Consider the following 17,052-nt stretch of genomic DNA (forward strand, 5'->3'; position numbering starts at 1 on the left):
TGTTTTAGCGTGGTAGAGAGATATTTTATGTCCCTGAGTTGGTTCTGAGGCGGGGCAGGCTGGGAGACGAGCTGAAGGTTACATATGGAGTGGGAGTGCTAGACACTTCCTTTTCCTGTGGGAGCCGCCGGGTTGAGAGGAGCGTGGCCTTCTCCTCTCCCCGCCATGGTGAGCAGAACTCTTCTCCTCTGGACCTGCTTCTTTTTTCGGGGCTTGGGAGGAATGGGCTTGGGTATTCAGAGCATGAAGTCTTCAGGAAGGGAAGCGAGGAGAAGGAGATGGGGACCAAAGGCGTGTGTTTGTGACTGGGACGTGGGTAGTAATGCTCTACGGCAGCCATCTTAGAGGTAACGTGTGCGGGCCGGCGCCGGGCACGTCTGGAATAACACGGAGGAACCCCAGATAGTTGGAGCCAGAGGGACCTTTGGGATTCTATCTTTTCGTGGATCTTAGAAAGTATGGGTTCCGCTGAAGACTTGGAAATTCTCAGAGCGTTAGACTAAGGCTAGGTGAGTCAATTTGGGGTCTTGTGTCTCCATACCCTATTTAGTGAGGAATACTGAAGTTGTAAAAGAGATTGCGTTGAACAGAAAACTTTGATTTCATTTATTTCTTATTGTGTGCGTATCTTAGCAATTGCCTCTGGAAGCTTTCTGTTCTTGCCTTAAATTTTAATTGTTTTGTAGCTACTGCATAAATAACGTTTGTAAAAGCACCGTGTGCCTTAGGTAGTTAAGTGAACAAAATAGGGCAAAAAGCACTTTGATCGTCATTGGGTTGGTCAATATGCATTGCAGTGTTCGATGGTAGTGTTGCAGACAGGGAATTGGAGAGGAGGCGGTAATTGGGCTTTATAAGCCGTGATCAGAGACACCTGAAGGAGGCTAGGTGAGGAAGGGTATGTTTAGGTAGAATACTTGTTAAATCTGAGAAAGGAGAGGGATGGCCCTGAGTGTAGGCCTGAGAATCTGGAAGAGAGTGTGGGCTGTGGGCAGCGAGGTTGAACAGGTTCTATAGGTAATGCTTAGGACCTTTTACTTTCAGGGGGTAAGTTTTTGGAGAAAATAGAGCAAGAAGTAACAAGGCTGTTTTTTAGTAGTAAGTTTTGAAAGATGTGTTTGGAATCGGATGACCGGGAAGGATGAATGTTTGAAGTAGAGCCCTGGTAGATAAGGTTTGGTCGCATTTGGGGTGAGAGAGTTTGTATGATGACATTAAACTGCATTTTCAAACCTTACCCTCTGGTTTTTATTATCTAGCTCTTTAAGGCCCGATTTGAAAGTTTAAAAATAAAGCGATCTCTTTGAAAAATGATGGAAATTCTGTGGCAGAACTTGAGAAATTTAGGTGTCTTTCAAGTACTTACTGATGTTAATAGACCTGATGGTGTGTTGATAACTTAGGCTTTGTTTTTGGCCTAAGCAATATCTACCTCATCAAATCCTAAACTTTTCTGTAAATGAACCTTTAATGCTTTTGTTGGTGTTTGAGAAGAGTGCTTTTGATGATGTTTCTCAATATAAATATTTTTTTATTTTTTTCAGGCGTGTGCTCGTCCACTGATATCAGTGTACTCCGAAAAGGGAGAGTCCTCTGGCAAAAATGTCACTTTGCCTGCTGTATTCAAGGCTCCCATTCGACCCGATATTGTTAACTTTGTTCACACCAACTTGCGCAAAAACAACAGACAGCCCTATGCTGTCAGTGAATTAGCAGGTATGGATTTAGCTGTTTCCTGGGTTGACTTTTTAAGGGGTACTTCACAGCAGTGATGAAATTCCACTCCGTTGGTCCGTGTTTCTGAACAACATGATTTTCCTGGATGTTCTGATGCTGTTTGCTGCCATACACAGTAGTCATAGAACGGTGTGGTAGGGAGCTAAAGCTTGTGTTTCTGAACAATTTCAGGTCATCAAACCAGTGCTGAGTCTTGGGGTACCGGCAGAGCTGTGGCTCGAATTCCCAGGGTTCGAGGTGGCGGGACTCACCGTTCTGGTCAGGGTGCTTTTGGAAATGTATCCTTTGTTTTCCCCCACCTAGACTGGTCAGCTGCCGCATTTGGCAGACTGAACCTGGCTTATTCATTTTAGTGATTTGAAAATATTTGTGCTCAAGACACTAATGTCCAGACTAAACGCTTTTCAAACAGTTTTGATATTTGGAGGATGTTTTTCTGTCATTTTTAAAGTCGACAGGCTTGGCGTTAAAAGGTTTTGCCTGCAGTGATGTCGTAATTTGCGTCTTACTCTGTTCTCAGCGACAGTTGCCTGCTGTCAGTAGGCTGGTTCAGAAGGGTGACGAAAGTTCTTACTGAGCAAGGCATAACCTGTTTGTAATTGCTAAAATTTGAGAAATGTGATTCTTAACTGGGAAAACAGATGTGTCGTGGGGGCCGCATGTTTGCACCAACCAAGACCTGGCGACGTTGGCACCGCAGAGTGAATACAACGCAGAAGCGATACGCCATCTGCTCTGCACTGGCTGCCTCAGCCTTACCAGCGCTGGTCATGTCTAAAGGTTTGTGATACTTTATTTTCTAGGAATCCTGTAAACCTTTCTTATATCTGAACCTGATAGCCTGTGTAAATTCTCTTCACCCTAGAGTGTCTGACTACATACACTTCGTTCTACTAAATGCTAGTTATAAGCACTTCAGTCTAACAACTCAGTGAATATTATGTAATGAGGTAATTTTTACATCATTTGTCAAAATGATGAGATTCCACTTCATTGGTCCGTGTTTCTGAAACACATGATCTTTGTGGTAATTCTGATTTCGCAAATGTGCCACTTTGATTTTGTGGGTTTGATTAAATTTTTCAAAGGGTGCAAGGTAACCAGGTCAGTGTTAATTGGCTTTTTCAGGTCATCGTATAGAGGAAGTTCCTGAACTTCCTTTGGTGGTTGAAGATAAAGTTGAAGGCTACAAGAAGACCAAGGAGGCTGTTTTGCTTCTGAAGAAACTTAAGGCCTGGAATGATATCAAAAAGGTAGGTTTTGTGGTTCTTGACACAAGTTTGTTGCCAGATTTTACATTTCAAAAGGTTACTGAAAGACAGTATAAGTAAACCTTAGTGGATATGAGAGCAGTATTACCTGAGTTTGAAAGCTCATTGCTGTGTTAAATTTAGGCAAGTCAATTTCCTCATCTGTAAAACTGAAGTTTTTTAAACTATGAATATTTAATACAGGGATCAAATCAGAATACCAATTCTGATCTTAATCAGAATACCAAACTTTACTTTCTTAGGTTTACGCCTCTCAGCGAATGAGAGCTGGCAAAGGCAAAATGAGAAACCGTCGCCGTATCCAGCGCAGGGGACCCTGCATCATCTATAATGAAGACAATGGTATCATCAAGGCCTTCAGAAACATCCCTGGTAATAATTGTACTGCTTACATGTTTTAATTACCTGTATTATGCAAGCTTACCCAGCTTTTATTATGATGAGATTCCACTTTATGGTCCGTGTTTCTGAAACACATGATTTTGTGGAACTACTGATTCTTGGCTGAATAAGTGTACCATTGATGTTTAAATTTATGATTAAACTACTACTTAGGTGCTATAAAGACTATCTGCATTTCATCTTTTGAAATACGGGATCCCTAATTCTCCTTTTCCAAACTTTACAAAGGAATTACTCTGCTTAATGTAAGCAAGCTGAACATTTTGAAACTTGCTCCTGGTGGTCATGTGGGACGTTTCTGCATTTGGACTGAAAGTGCTTTCCGAAAGTTAGATGAGCTGTACGGCACTTGGCGTAAAGCAGCCTCCCTCAAGAGTAACTACAAGTGAGTATAATTTGTATGCTGGACATAGATGTTTATGCTGTTGTTCAGTCACTAAGTAGCGCCTTACTCTTCGCACTTGAGACAGCAAGGACTTCACATATATGCTGTGGATATTGTTCAAAATGGATTTCCATGTTTTCTAAGTGATGCCTTGTGTTGCCTTGTGTACAGATACAATATGTGGAAATAGGTTCTGGGAAGGGATAGTATAGTGGAAATTCTGATTGGATTCTGTAGAGCTTAACTTATTAATCTTTTGTTAAGAAATAGGAATTAAGCCTGTTGTTAAATGTTTTTTCTTTCAGCCTCCCCATGCACAAGATGCTCAATACAGACCTTAGCAGAATCTTGAAAAGCCCAGAAATCCAAAGAGCACTCCGAGCACCACGGTAAAGTTTTGATATTCACAGTAATTCTTGTCCAGCTTCACACTACCAGTTATTTCAGAAATAGGGATAATGTATAAACTATTAGTAATAGAGTATCTACTTTTTTATAGCAAGAAGATTCATCGCAGAGTCCTGAAGAAGAATCCACTGAAAAACCTGAGAATCATGTTGAAGCTTAACCCGTACGCAAAGACCATGCGCCGGAACACCATTCTTCGACAGGCCAAGAACGTAAGCAATAATTTGGGTTTTGCTGGATCTGTTGCGTTTTAGAAAGATTTGATTCTTAGATTTTCTTCCTAATTTGTTGCAGCACAAAATCCGCATGGATAAGGCAGCAGCAGCACTAGAAGCCAAATCAGATCAGAAGGGGGTTGAGGGCAAGAAGCCTGTGGTGGGAAACAAAGAAAAGAAGGCTGTTGGCGATAAGAAGCTGAAGAAGCCTGTGGTGGGAAAAAAGGCTGCAGGGACCAAGAAACCAGCAGCTGAGAAGAAGCCCGCTGAGAAGAAGCCCACAGAAAAGAAACCCACCTCAGAGGAAAAGAAGGCTGCTGCATAAACTTAAATTTGTTTATACCATAAATGCCAAATCATTTTGGACAGCTAATTTTGAATAAAGACCTGAACAAAGAGGCAATGAGAACATGACTTGGATGTGTTGTGTGAGTTTTGGTTAGTGTTTTTTTTTTTTAACTGATAACTTTAAGTTGTATAAAATGGAGCCTTGGGTTTAGTATAAATCCAAGATGAATGAGAATCAAGATGTTCCATAAATTCAGGTGTAAAATCCATTTTTAAAGTAACTTGTCTTGACAGACGGTTTAAAGACTCATCTCAGAAATACACAAACTCATTATTTAGCTTCCCCCCAAAACCACCTTGGAAAATGGACCATGTTCCATAAAGATTTCACATTTTCGATAACCACAAGAGGGCAGATTCAGAGAACATTTTATAAAGGATAACAATAAGAAATTGATTTTTCCTTCAGAAGTGTTACAGTTTTCTGTGATACAGTACAACTGATGGAAGAGATGCTTGCCAACGTTTTAATACTTGGACCCTTGGTATAAAAAGTGCCGGGTGGTTCTTTGCAGTCACTTGTGTATTTCAGGTTTGGTATGCTTATGCAGAGGATGTACCCAAAAGGTTTTCCAAAGCTTTTAACTCGGGTCACTGTCTTTAACACCTGAAGTGACCTGTGCTTCCCTAGTCAGGGTCTTGTTTTGCATCTCTGTTTTGCCCCGCTGGCAGTCCTCCCATTTATAGGTCAAGGGGTCTCCGTTCCTTTGTGTAAGAAAGCACTGTCCAGCTTAAAATAGTTACCTTCCTGCCCTCTAATTTGTACAGTCCTACTTGGAAACCCCTTTCCTGTAACCAGGAATCCTCGCCTGCCTGAACCTTCAACTCGGTAGGCCTCTTGGACTGATGTCCTGTTTGCTGGTGACAGTCCCTTCGAGTGCGTCTGCAAGTTTGGAGGAGCTAAAGCAGCCTCCACCGATGAAAAAACAGCACTGCTCAGCTGAAGTACTTGACAGACAAGCATCTAACCATTTTTATCTCCAGGTCCTTTACATCGCCAACACCCTTTGCTCTAGGGAGTTCTCATCCCCGGAGTTTGAGGTTTTCGATTTACAACCACGTTTGGCTATCCATGAGTTTACGTCCACGAACAGGAAACGAGCGCAGGCGCCGGTAGGAAGAGGCTGCACCGCCCCAGAGTGCCGCCAGCCCCTCCCAGAGCGCTTTTCCGCTTCCGGTAGCGCGGAGGTGGCGTCATCATCGAGCGACCCGGCGGGCCGCCTGCGTGGAGAGTAGAGATGTTGAGCCGGCTGCAGGAGCTGCGCAAGGAGGAGGAGACGCTGCTCCGCTTGAAAGCGGCTCTGCACGACCAGCTGAACCGGCTCAAGGTGACCCCGCGCCCCCCACTTCTCCATTCAGTTGGTCCCGCGCCCTAGGCCGCCGGGCTCTACGCGGAGCCTAGGCGTCTGCGGCGCCCGCCTGCTGCCGATTAGCTTTTCCTCACCTGGCCGTCGCGCCCAGACGTGGTGGCGTAGACAGACACCGAGGGGGGCTGGATTTGAGATTATGGGCCCACCCCTCTAAGAATATTGATCCCGTAGGTTTAGGCTGAAGCTCATTCATCTGAGTTTGGCGAGTGCACTACTACCCCCACCGGACCACTACAGCCCCGTAAACGTGGGCGGTCCGCACCACGCGCTGAGGAAGGGCGACCCTCCGAAGCTCGCCTAGACGGCCCCTGCCTCCCCTCCCGGGCCCCTGCCTCCCCTCCCGAGCCCCTGCAGCATTTACTAGTCTGTCTTTACTGCCTCGTATGGTCGCTTGATACAGCTCTGGTCTCACAAAGGCAGCCCAGTCGCGGATGTTCCACGGTGCAAAAGGAGACAGCAAGGCCCTTCCAGAAGAGACCCTGCCACAGTACTAGGTTTGCCAAAAAGTTCGTTCGTTTGCCAAAAAGATGCTACAGATAAACGGTGAACGTAAGATGTAAGATGAACGAACTTTTTGACCAAGCCAAATAGTTCCCGGTAGTTTTTCTCCCCGGATCTGTTACCGACTCAGCTGCCTTGTTGAGTTTAGATTGAAACCCACTAGAGCCATGTCCCAGATCTGTGCGGAGGAATCCCCCTTTAGTGAGATGTTCCTCCTAATCCCAGCTGGGCACTTTCGGGTTATGAAGGCCCTTCGTAAACTGTGACCTATGAAAACAGTGTGCTTTCCCTCAGGACACAGGCAGTGCCTTCACAGCGCCTGTGTGCGTGCCAACAGTGGCTAGGAAACGCTGCCATTTTCCATTCTTCCTGCCTTCGCTATCTCATTACGGGGTAGACAGACTGGGTCGTGTGGAATCAGAAGACACTTGTCTTTTTTAAGGGCATGCTTGTGTTTGCCTCCCCTGAGCTGCTAGGTCTGGGTGAGTGGAAGCCTCGCCTCAGCTGGAACACTGTTCACCCTAGGAGAAAGGGGCAGGAAGCTTTCTACGCTGCTTCCTTTAGAGGCCCGGAAGGCTTGAGGAGCCCCATCCCTGCCCCCTAGAGCTTCACAGAGGTTACATTGTTTTCACTTCTGATGCCTACCTCTCAGAGCATGCTCAGTACATTTCACCCACATCGGTAGCCCGGTGACGTAGTAAAGAAAGTGTCCTCCACTCTTTCTAGGTTGAAGAGCTGGCCCTCCAGTCGATGATTAGTTCTAGAAGAGAAGGTGAGATGCTGCCTTCTCAGCCTGCACCAGAACCATCACATGATGTAAGCTTAATCAGTGTGAGCCTGGGGAGAGAATGCAGTCCATTCTGCCCTTACGCTGCTGAGGGATCAGAAATTGTAGATTACCTTATCAAGCCCAAAGAACTCTGGGGAGTGCTAATAAGAACCTTCTGGTTTAATTAATTGACTAGTGTATATTACTCTTTTAAACAGGGAACATCTACCAGCTGGGTACACTTTGGTTGGCTGTACTATTATATTGCTTCCACCTTCCCACTCTTAACATTCTCTCTAGTCACTCTAGTGGACTAGGGAGAGTGTGATGATCTTTGCAGGAATATGTCAAAATTCCTGCTGCTCTGTGAATAAGTAAGCTTAGGATTTGATAATAGACCGTAGCTTCAACCACAAAGCCTAGAAGTAGAGTTCTAGTCCTCCTCATATCCTTCTCTTACGAAGGGCCCTCAGGAAAATCATCTTCTAGGTAAACCATACTTGAATGTTCTCCCAGCTGTGTGTTAAGCATTTAAAATCATTTGAAAGCAGCACATCTAAGCCAGTATATAATCCTTACGTAAGAACCATGTATGTAAACCAGGTAATTTTCTATCAAATCTAGGGCATTTACTGTGCTCTCATTTTGGCAGGGAGGGTTGGGGGGAGGGGGTCAGGGTAGAATTGGGAGAAATAGGAAAGTGGCCACACTTCTTAGTGGTAGTATTGGGATTGAATATACAATTGAGATTTTATTATAAAACATTAAGAATTCCTTTTCAGGCTAATGTTCTTCCTACTAATCCATAATGTCCTTGACTAAGCAGATGCTGGTGCTTGTAGACAATGAAGCGTCAATCAACCAAACTGCACTGGAGTTGAGCACAAGGAGCCATGTGCCAGAAGAGGAGGAGGAGGAAGAGGAGGAAGAATCAGATTCCTGAAGGGGAGGAGAGCTGGGGTTAGTCATGCAAGTTAATTTCTAAGTCTCAGAGACTTTCTCTCTCTTCAAAGAATTCTCATGGGCCCTATAGCCTGCTTTAAACGGAAGCAAGAACTTTAGGAGGATGTGTAGTTGTAAAAATAGTTCCGTCAATAACTCAGGTTCCAGAGTGCTGTAACGAAAGTTGGTGACAGAAGAGCAGAGATGCAGTGTTTCAGCATTGAGCAGTATGGGTGGTGCTGTGTTTATAGGCTGGTCAGATTGAATAGCTGCCTTCTAAACAAAAAACTGCCTCTGAAATGCTATTGAGAAGGTCTGGCATCTGCAAAAAGGGCAGAGTTTAAATACAAGCCAGCCTTGCAGCCAACAATGCCTCTATTAAGAAAACCAATTAAACAGTTTGCATGCCACTGAACCCTTGTGAGCAGAGCAAGGCTACAGTCTGGGAGAGAAAGATGACAAAGAGGAGGACCGAGGGCCACTTAAGCGCACACGCTGCTCCCACCTCTCAGTGACATCGTAACACTGCCTGCTACACGCTATGTGTGGGTGTCAGCACACCTCGGTTGAGACATCATTATGATAAAAATGATTAGAAATAAGTTACAGATAAATAGCTGTCATGCGGCTTGCCACTTTCCAGACAACAGAGCAAAGGATCAGTTCCTTTGGGGTGAACGATACAGTAGGATGGTTTACACCCATTTCTAGACTTAGGAATTGTGCCACTGAAGAAGGATCACGAGGCTTGGGAGATTGGGTTTCATAAAGAATTGACAGCAGAATAAGAGAAACTTCATATTTTAAGTTGACACTCATTTTTGCATACTGTCCCTTTTCCAGTGAATATACAAATACGTAGTTGCTTGATTTTATAAAAGTAATTTGCCCTGCCGAGAAATAGAAAAGCCAAACAAAACACAACCTTCTTAAGCATAGCTTCTTACACAAGTGTTCTAGGAGAGAGCATGGACATATTTGTTAATCAATGTTTCATTAAATCAATGAAACAAATCGATTTGTTTCATTAAAGTTATCTTGAGCTACTCTTACATGAAGTAGCCAGAAGCTAAAATGAACATATTTCTTGGAAAACACAGTGTGAATATCATTTTGCAACAAAAAGCATCAGGGTATACATTTTGGGATCTAATGTCAGATATAAGCATGGGCTTTTAAGAGTTGGAAAAGTTGGGTATGAATTCTAGCTTGAAGACCAATTGGTTGCTTGCTTTTCACCTTTTCGGGAGTTCTCACTCTCGAGTTTATAGAATGAGAGTATTCACATTTGCTCTAGCAGTTTCAGGGGTGATGCTAATGAGGTATCACTTAAAAATCCAATGATTGGTAATTCCCTGGTGGTCCAGTGGTGAGGATTCCTGTGCTTTCACTGCTGAGGGCAGTTTACACACTTCAGTGAGACATTCTCCGAGGTGGTGACATCCTCTCTGTTAGGAAAAGACCCTGGGTGCGAGGAGGGTGTGGTTCTTTAACCTCATCTGAATGTTTGTATGTTGAAAACATGTGAGTTAGACTGTTGACGTCTAGAACAGATGTTAGCCTCTCAGGGGGAAAAATGATTGATTGGCTGAGGCAGCCTTGTATACATAGTATTGACCAGTATTTAAAATCCTGGCTGTCTCTCAGGCTCTCGTAGATCTGCAATGGAACTACCTACTTAGGAGATTTACTGTTTTTAATTTGAAAGTGAAATAAGTGTTTAAACAAATATTTATTTTGGTTTTCTATCACCTGCTCTTTCAAAGAAGTAAATGAGGGAAGAGGTACTGATTAGGCAGCCTCATGTATGACCTAAATCTCAAAAGTTACTTTTCAAAGAAAGGGCGGGCCAGTTAGGACACGGCTCTGTGGGGTTTTTTGGCAGTTCACGGCCAGCCCACAGGCACGGAAGTCAGTGCCAAGCACACTCCTCTTCAGGGACGCGTGTCAGGTGTAACCGGTGAGAGCGGGGAAGCCATCGCTCAGTGGAGTGAGCGGCACAGCGCAGTCCTGGGTTGGGGGGGGGGGGGCACTCCAGTGCCGGCTGCCCCCAACTGCTACCCCCTCCTCCTGCTTTCCCCTTGTATAAAGAGATGGAAGAAATCGATGGGATCTGTTCACAGGTCCACAGGAAAGGTGGCTGGAAGATAAGGGTGCTTGCTGAGAAGAACTGGACAAAGTCCAAAGATTAGAATTACAGGAAGCCACACTGGTCCAAAGCACTGAACTTGTCCTTAGTGTGGTATTTCCGCCTTCCAGCCTCCTTCCTGTCTTTGCGTTTCCCCCCTCATTAATGCCTGGCTGCTAAATCATTTGATGATTTGTTCACTACAAACACTGAAAATGCCACCACAAAAGCAGAAATCATTTTCATCCTTTGAATTTGATAGTACATTTATTAGAGTAAGAGATTAGGTGTGTCAGACATCTGGATTAAGATGGTAAAAGGATTTTCATAGTTTTTAGGCACTGTACACGCGGTTGTTTGCAGTAGCATCAGTACTTGGGTTTGGTGAAAGGTAGATCTCCTTTATTTTAATGCCTTTATCCATTTGTAACATTCAGAGTAACTCCACCATTTTAGAAACACTAATCCAAACTTGGAGAGACAGCACTAAATATCCACACGGTATATTTAAAAATAAATATAGAAATATAACCAGAAGTCTACAAATCATCACAGTAGACAGACTGGTGAAGCCCCAGCTATCATGGCAGTGAAGGGCTCTGGCTAGATTTTGATGAAAATTGCTGAGTTCTACACCAAAAGCAAGAACATAATAAAATAACATGATACACACTTTCTGATGCTCATTTTTATAGCAGCAAAGCATGCTTCACATGCACTGCCTGTGAAGGATCTTACAAGGCCCCTTCCTACTCAGTCAGAAGGTATGCCTGGCAAGAATGAAGTACCACCAAGTGTCAAAGAATCCCAAAAATAGAGGCGACCAGCCAGTTCATGGTGTGGGAAAGCAGTGCAGTTTTCAGTAAGAATGACTACCCACAGTCACCAGAGTTTCACTGTAATTCAACATTGCACATGTTTTCATCATCAGTATACACAAAAATAGCCCCAAGCACAAAGCCAATCCACTTAGGGGGTAACAACAGTAACAAGAGTAAAGATGGTAATATTGAGAAGGACACGACTAGAATTTTGGCACATGCTGTGTTCTTCGTCCTTTGTCATAGGTGAATGCACGTCTGAACAGAGGCAGGCATGGGAGGCCGCCCGGAGGCGGCGCGGCATGCCCCTGGGCAGGGACTGTGTTTCCCAACCGCTTAGACGCCAGCCGCATGGGTGGGCGTGCTGGGCTGGTTAAGGCCGATGGTGGCGCAGAGCCAACCTGCAAAATCCACTTCCTCAGCATCAGATCTCTTGATGAAAGCATGAACCTGTGTGTGAAGAAATGGACAGAAAGTGTGCTTAAAAGTCAAAAAAGAAAATTCAAGAGTCCTGGGTCTGGAGGCTGTGCTGCTCTTGGAAGGAGCTCCGGGAGCCTACCCTTGTCTTAAGTGCCTGCCTAGAGCCCCGGCTTCACTGGTCTTACCCCTTCCCTGAGCCTGCTCTCCATGAAATGGAAACAGCAGCTCTGCCTTGCGGCTGTTGAAGGAACAAGAGAACTGATGGACTTGAAAGCGCATGTTACACTGACCAGGCTCTACACAGCATGTAAGTGCCAACACTTAGAGGATTCCCACTCCTTTGCTATCACATAGGAGACAGTTACTTGGTGAGGATGCTGAATACAAAATAGGCCAGTCAGTACTGCAGAAAGGCCTTGTCCCCCTGTGGGGCCAGCTGGCCCTTTCTTTCCCTGGATCCCCTCTGGTTGCAGGGTTATCCCTGCTTTTCCATGAAACTGATGGGAAGACAAAGGAGATGTGTTTGGTGTCCTGCAGGCCCCAGATCAGCTAGGCCACAGCAGTCACGGCAGAGCGGGGTATGGGCTCAGCAAGCACTGGATGGGTGACTGACAGAAGAACAAATGAAATGCAGTAAATGACAGTGTAAGAATTTGAATAAATCACTCACCATGAGTTGCTTCAAATCTGCTCTCTCTGCGGGGTTTTTTATTAAGCTTAAAGGAAGAAAGACAGTGTGAGCTGTTGCCTGCTGCTGGTTCTAACTCAGATTACTTAATGTGTGCATGCCTGTTCTGCCCACACCCCGCAGGCTCTGAGGAAGAATGCCTAAGCCTTACCCACCTTCCTGTTAGCAGGGTGTCATGCCCACAGTAGGTTAATAAACACTTGTTGAATTAAATTAAGGCCAAAAGGCAATAGGGCCGTCCCTCTACAGCAGGGGCTGAGCGCAGCAGCTGTTCTGCCCCCTGCTGCGGTAAGACACGTCACCCGAGTCCTGGCACTCTGGAAGAAGGGCAGCAGCTAAAGGGTGAAAGGCAAAGCTGTGCTCCCCAAGATGGATGGGGAGCCTGACAAAACCAAAGTACTTTCAGACAAGGAGGTGACTTACCATTTATTCACAAAATCTTGAAATTCCAGACTGAATACTCCACTGGGCAGTTTTGGAGGAGGCTGCAAGTACACACACAGACCTAAGAAATGCCCTGCCCTACCCTCCTCTCCCTGCCCCACTCCCGCCTCTGGGCAGTGCCACCCTTGTCCAGGTAAGGAAAGCCGGGGGTGAGAGGCCAGTGGCTGCTGCCGGCTTACCCTGCTAGAACCATCAGTCTCAAGCCAGTCAGAACTGGGGCCAAGTGAGTGACTGAATAAATCATTTCCTCTCAGCCTCAGCTGACCCTTTTTAGCTCTGAGGCTCCACCACCATACATCTGGGAGTGTGGCGGGGAAACAGCCAATAACTACTAGAAGCAGCAGCTAGGAGGATGTGCAAACCACTAGGCATAGTCCAGCCCTGACAGCACCTGTGGATATCACAGAAGGCTGACCAATAAAATGTTCACCCCCTTCTGAGTTCTGAAGGAGTGCAGAAAGGTTAGTAAAACATTAACTGGCAGACAGCTGGGTCTGGAAGAATGTTGGGTCCCAGCAGGAGAGGATGACTTTCCTAATATACATACAACACAGTCTACCGTCCTTGCAGCCTTATGCAGCTTAGGTCAGACCCTCCACTTCCCACAGTGCTTAGCACAAAGCTGGGCAGTCAAGCAGTAAAGAGCTGAAATGAGCCCAGTAACCTGTGAACCAGTGGCAGTGATTTTTTAACTGCTGTGGTGAGCCAGGATTTTCCCTGTTGAATTTGTAATGACCAAGGGGACCTTTTGACCCTTGGGGGTCTAGTTTTGGAAATGAGAAAGCCTGAAAAGTTACTCCACTAGTCTTGAAGAAAAGAATGGGGCAATGCCCGTTACCATGCTCCTCAGCGGAGTAGGGACCTCCAGCTGCCTCCCAAACAGGCCTCAGCTCGTCCCTTCTCTTCCTCTGCCCATGCTGCTGCTGATGCCAGCAGTGCCGGCCTTACCATCTGAAATTCCGTCCTGCCCTCCAGCTCCTCCAGCCCTGCCCCACCCTCTGAGCAACCACGGTGCTAGTCCATAGCTTCCAATTCCCCCAGGCCCATGCTGATGAATACTTGTCAGTCTCTTCCTTCCTCAGTCCCTTTTACATTTAAACATACTGGCATATATATTTCACAGATAATGTATCTTTGTGTTAAAGTTAGCTAGCAGTAATTTAATCACCTGTAATTCCATCACTGTGATAACCACTATGTCATGTAACTTTCCAGAATTTATGTGCACATAATATGCATAGATTTTTTTTAAAGAATCAATCATAGTATACATACTATTTTACAACTTGCTTTTTTCACACAATTTATAGTGAATATTTTCCATATCTCTTTCTACACTGTCACATTCATTGCTTTATATAGAGAAAATGCATGTGTTTGCCTTGCTTCCCTTACCCAATCTAACAGGCTTTAAGACCTGAGACTTTTGTTTTTCCATCTCTGGACCCCCACCTCGTTCCTACAGCCACCCCACGGTGCTTATTAGCACATAGTAAGTGCAAAAGAAACACTTGGTGGGAAGACAGAAATGCCTGGTGAATGAAGGATGAGAATGCATTCAATGGGCAGGTGGAGGCTCCTGAATCAGAGAGGATGAGGGACTCAGAGCTATGTGAAGATGTTCCTGGGGAAGGGACAAACCGTGCTGTGGGAACAATTCAGAGGTTTCCCAGACCAATTGTGAGTTTTTTCCTTAAGAGCAAATAAATTCCAAGGTCACAGAAGCCTTACCTCATTGACTATGTAATCCAACAACTCAAAAATTGCCATTGGAGGTCGGCTGTCCATTCCATAAGCTACAAATTTTATAAAAAGAAAAAAGAAAACACTTCTCAGAAACAGAAGGTTAACTGCCAGTTCGAGGCTAGGGGTGGGCATGGATCTTACAGACTAGAACAAAGTCGTGGACGATAGAAGAGCCACAGATAAGGCCTGAACACAGAGGAGGCTGGCCAAAGCCACAGCTGGCCAGGGTCTGAGTCTGGGTTCTGCCAGCCCCTCTGGCGGCCCACCACCGGCTACCCTTGTCCGCTCTGCTCCTCCCTCATACATGCCCTCGTGTGAGCCTCAGACAGGAATGTCCTGGCAGGAACAATGTCAGAAGGTAATGGCAGGGCCAGGATCTTCCAAGTACTGGGTCTACCTTACAGTCCAGAGGCGGGCAGTGCTACATAGTGCTTAGCTGCTCAGAGTCAGACCTGGCCACTTACAAGTGTATGTGGCAAGTCAAGCACCCCGTGCCTGTTTCCTCAGAGCTAAAATGGAAATTATAATAGTGCTCACACACGACTGCTATTAAAATTAGACAGTGCTAGGCAGATCTATGGAGACAAAGTAGATTGGTGATTGCTAGGGTGTCAAGGTAGGGGAGCTGTGAGTGACTGCTAATGGAAATGGTTTCTTTTGGAGGTGATGGAAATGTTCTTGAATTACAAAGTGGTGATGGTTGTATGATATGGAGAAATATACTAAAAACCACTGAACCATACACTCTAAAATGTGCATTTTATGTTATGTGAATTTTACCTCAATTTAAAAAAACTCTACCTTAAAAAAGTCATGATTTTTAAGTTAGATAATACATATAAAATACTAAATGCAGTGCCAGGAACACAGTGGGCACTCAACAAGTGGGCATTCAACAAATGGTAGGAAGGAAGATGTTGGTAATGATAATATCCTACACTGGAACCCCATGCTCTGCTTCCCCCTTGGCCCAGCCTGGCATCCAGAGACAGGGAACCAGCCTTCCAGAAACCCCTGATGGAAAGGACCACCCACAGTCCAAGCTGGGGCCACATTGGGCCACTCACAGCTGAGGGGCCTCCCGGGGGTCCTTGGCCTGGGCGGGGTCTCAGCCGCATCTCCCTCCACCTGGCACCCAAACATCAGCTCCAGCTCCTTGGCATCTGGAGGAGGGATGGGATACCTCCCGACCGCCATCTCAACCAGAGAGAGCCCCATGCTCCAGATGTCCGACTGCACGGAGTAATGGGTCCCCTGGAGTCGCTCTGGCTGCAGGAGAGACAGACACGGTTACCACCTGTGAGCTAGCCTGGCCCGTACAGAGAGGGATGGGTGAGTCCTCATGATGCCTGGGACTTCCTGCCCTGCTGAGGCCTGTCTGCAGTGCAGGAGTGCTGGGCGACCCTGCCTGGCCCCAGCCCTGGCTCTACTGATGCATTTTATCTTCTGCCCCTTTCTCAGCAGAGGAGCTCATGTCCTGTTTCAGGACCACCACTAACCTCTTTAATTTGGCTTCACTTCTGCCCCCAAATAATCTGTTTACCAAATCCTAACTGGCCTTCGTGGCTCTGACCCCTAACTGCTGTCTCCCCCCAACCTACCCTAAACTAACAGTTGGACCCCAGCTGAGCCTCAGCTGTGGTTCCAGCTCTGCTCATCCTGGTCACTGTCTTGCATGTGCAGGATAGCCTATCCAAAGCCCGGCCTGAGAGGCTAATCTTGAGTCCACTAACTCACTGTTCTGGACAACATGGAAAACTAGAAAAGGCAAAGGATCTGGGGTCAGGAGATCTGGGTTCAAGTCCCAAGCTGGGACTCAAAAGCTAGGTGATCCTGAGTCTCAGTTTCCTCAGCTGTAAAATGGGGCTAATGATGATAGTAACAACAAAACAAAATACCTGCTCTGCTACCTAGGGCACTGAGAAGGTCAAACCAAATGAAAATGTATGTTAGATGTTGCAAAATGTTATGCAAATATGAGTTGTTATTGGTGGGAATAGTGGGAGAGAAGTATATAGTGCTTATTTTTATTGAGAACTAATTGAAATAAAACATGTATTTCAAGAACCCTATTAAAAAAATCTTTATTCTGACCATCATACACTTATGTGGTTAGTCGTTCAGTTGTGTCCAACTCTTTGTGATCCCATGGACTGCAGTCTGCCTGGCTCCTGTGTCCATGGGGATTCTCCAGGCAAGAATACTGAAGTGGGTTGCCATGCCCTCCTCCAGGGGATCTTCCTGACCCAGGGATCAAACCCAGGTCTCCAACATTGCAGGTGGATTCTTTACCATCTAAGCCACCAGGGAAGCCCTCATACACTTACACAGACATCAAATTCATTTCTCCCATAGGGTTTTTCACCAACTCCAAGTCCTAGGTGTTCATTGGAAGGACTGATGCTGAAGCTGAAACTCCAGTACTTTGGCCACCTCATGCGAAGAGTTGACTCATTG

The 17,052-nt window shown here is 45.6% G+C and overlaps 3 protein-coding genes and 4 non-coding genes across 9 annotated transcripts in view; 6 read left to right on the top strand and 1 right to left on the bottom strand.

Moving 5' to 3' along the window:
• Positions 1–18: 18 nt before the first annotated feature.
• RPL4 (ribosomal protein L4) lies at positions 19–4,832 on the top strand. The gene is made up of 10 exons (XM_043919849.1): positions 19–168; positions 1,545–1,716; positions 1,909–2,015; positions 2,379–2,517; positions 2,866–2,990; positions 3,251–3,380; positions 3,639–3,795; positions 4,101–4,184; positions 4,295–4,415; positions 4,498–4,832. The coding sequence occupies exons 1-10, from the start codon at positions 166–168 to the stop codon at positions 4,741–4,743; spliced, it is 1,284 nt and encodes a 427-aa protein (XP_043775784.1). The 5' UTR covers positions 19–165; the 3' UTR covers positions 4,744–4,832.
• On the top strand, positions 1,765–1,835 carry LOC122706018. Its single transcript, XR_006344277.1, has one exon. It is a non-coding gene; the product is annotated as a small nucleolar RNA SNORD18 (small nucleolar RNA).
• On the top strand, positions 2,219–2,317 carry LOC122706022. The gene has a single exon (XR_006344280.1). It is a non-coding gene; the product is annotated as a small nucleolar RNA SNORD16 (small nucleolar RNA).
• LOC122706016 lies at positions 2,707–2,778 on the top strand. The gene has a single exon (XR_006344275.1). It is a non-coding gene; the product is annotated as a small nucleolar RNA SNORD18 (small nucleolar RNA).
• Positions 3,440–3,509, top strand: LOC122706017. The gene has a single exon (XR_006344276.1). It is a non-coding gene; the product is annotated as a small nucleolar RNA SNORD18 (small nucleolar RNA).
• A 1,107-nt stretch (positions 4,833–5,939) lies between the features above and the next one.
• On the top strand, positions 5,940–15,398 carry SNAPC5 (small nuclear RNA activating complex polypeptide 5). 2 transcript variants are annotated; one of them, XM_043919852.1, is made up of 4 exons: positions 5,940–6,094; positions 7,364–7,453; positions 8,230–8,366; positions 11,544–15,398. In XM_043919852.1, exons 1-3 carry the CDS (start codon positions 6,005–6,007, stop codon positions 8,347–8,349), a joined length of 300 nt encoding a protein of 99 aa, XP_043775787.1. In that variant the 5' UTR covers positions 5,940–6,004; the 3' UTR covers positions 8,350–8,366; positions 11,544–15,398. The 2 variants fall into 2 exon arrangements, with proteins under 2 accessions (XP_043775787.1, XP_043775788.1); XM_043919853.1 differs by having other exon boundaries at positions 5,943–6,094; positions 8,233–8,366.
• MAP2K1 (mitogen-activated protein kinase kinase 1) overlaps positions 10,725–17,052 on the bottom strand; it is a 75,533-nt gene continuing 69,205 nt past the window's right edge. For both annotated transcript variants that reach the window (XM_043919850.1, XM_043919851.1), the window contains exons 7-11: positions 15,663–15,864; positions 14,581–14,645; positions 12,829–12,890; positions 12,388–12,433; positions 10,725–11,747 (exon numbers count right to left, since the gene is read on the bottom strand). In XM_043919850.1, coding sequence (XP_043775785.1) covers positions 11,634–11,747; positions 12,388–12,433; positions 12,829–12,890; positions 14,581–14,645; positions 15,663–15,864 — 489 coding nt within the window. In that variant the 3' untranslated portion in view covers positions 10,725–11,633. The remainder of the gene's footprint in view (positions 11,748–12,387; positions 12,434–12,828; positions 12,891–14,580; positions 14,646–15,662; positions 15,865–17,052) is intronic.

The sequence above is a fragment of the Cervus elaphus genome, chromosome 12, assembly GCF_910594005.1.
Source record: "Cervus elaphus chromosome 12, mCerEla1.1, whole genome shotgun sequence".
NCBI lineage: Eukaryota > Metazoa > Chordata > Mammalia > Artiodactyla > Cervidae > Cervus > Cervus elaphus.

What these genes read in the sequence shown, in the direction of transcription:
- SNAPC5 (XM_043919852.1), top strand. Translation starts at nt 6,005, where the DNA reads ATGTTGAGCCGGCTGCAGGAGCTGCGCAAGGAGGAGGAGACGCTGCTC. An exon ending in ACCAGCTGAACCGGCTCAAG is followed by an intron (nt 6,095 to 7,363) that starts GTGACCCCGCGC and finishes CACTCTTTCTAG; the next exon opens with GTTGAAGAGCTGGCCCTCCA. An exon ending in CACCAGAACCATCACATGAT is followed by an intron (nt 7,454 to 8,229) that starts GTAAGCTTAATC and finishes TCCTTGACTAAG; the next exon opens with CAGATGCTGGTGCTTGTAGA.
- RPL4 (XM_043919849.1), top strand. An exon ending in GGCCTTCAGAAACATCCCTG is followed by an intron (nt 3,381 to 3,638) that starts GTAATAATTGTA and finishes AACTTTACAAAG; the next exon opens with GAATTACTCTGCTTAATGTA. An exon ending in TTCTTCGACAGGCCAAGAAC is followed by an intron (nt 4,416 to 4,497) that starts GTAAGCAATAAT and finishes AATTTGTTGCAG; the next exon opens with CACAAAATCCGCATGGATAA.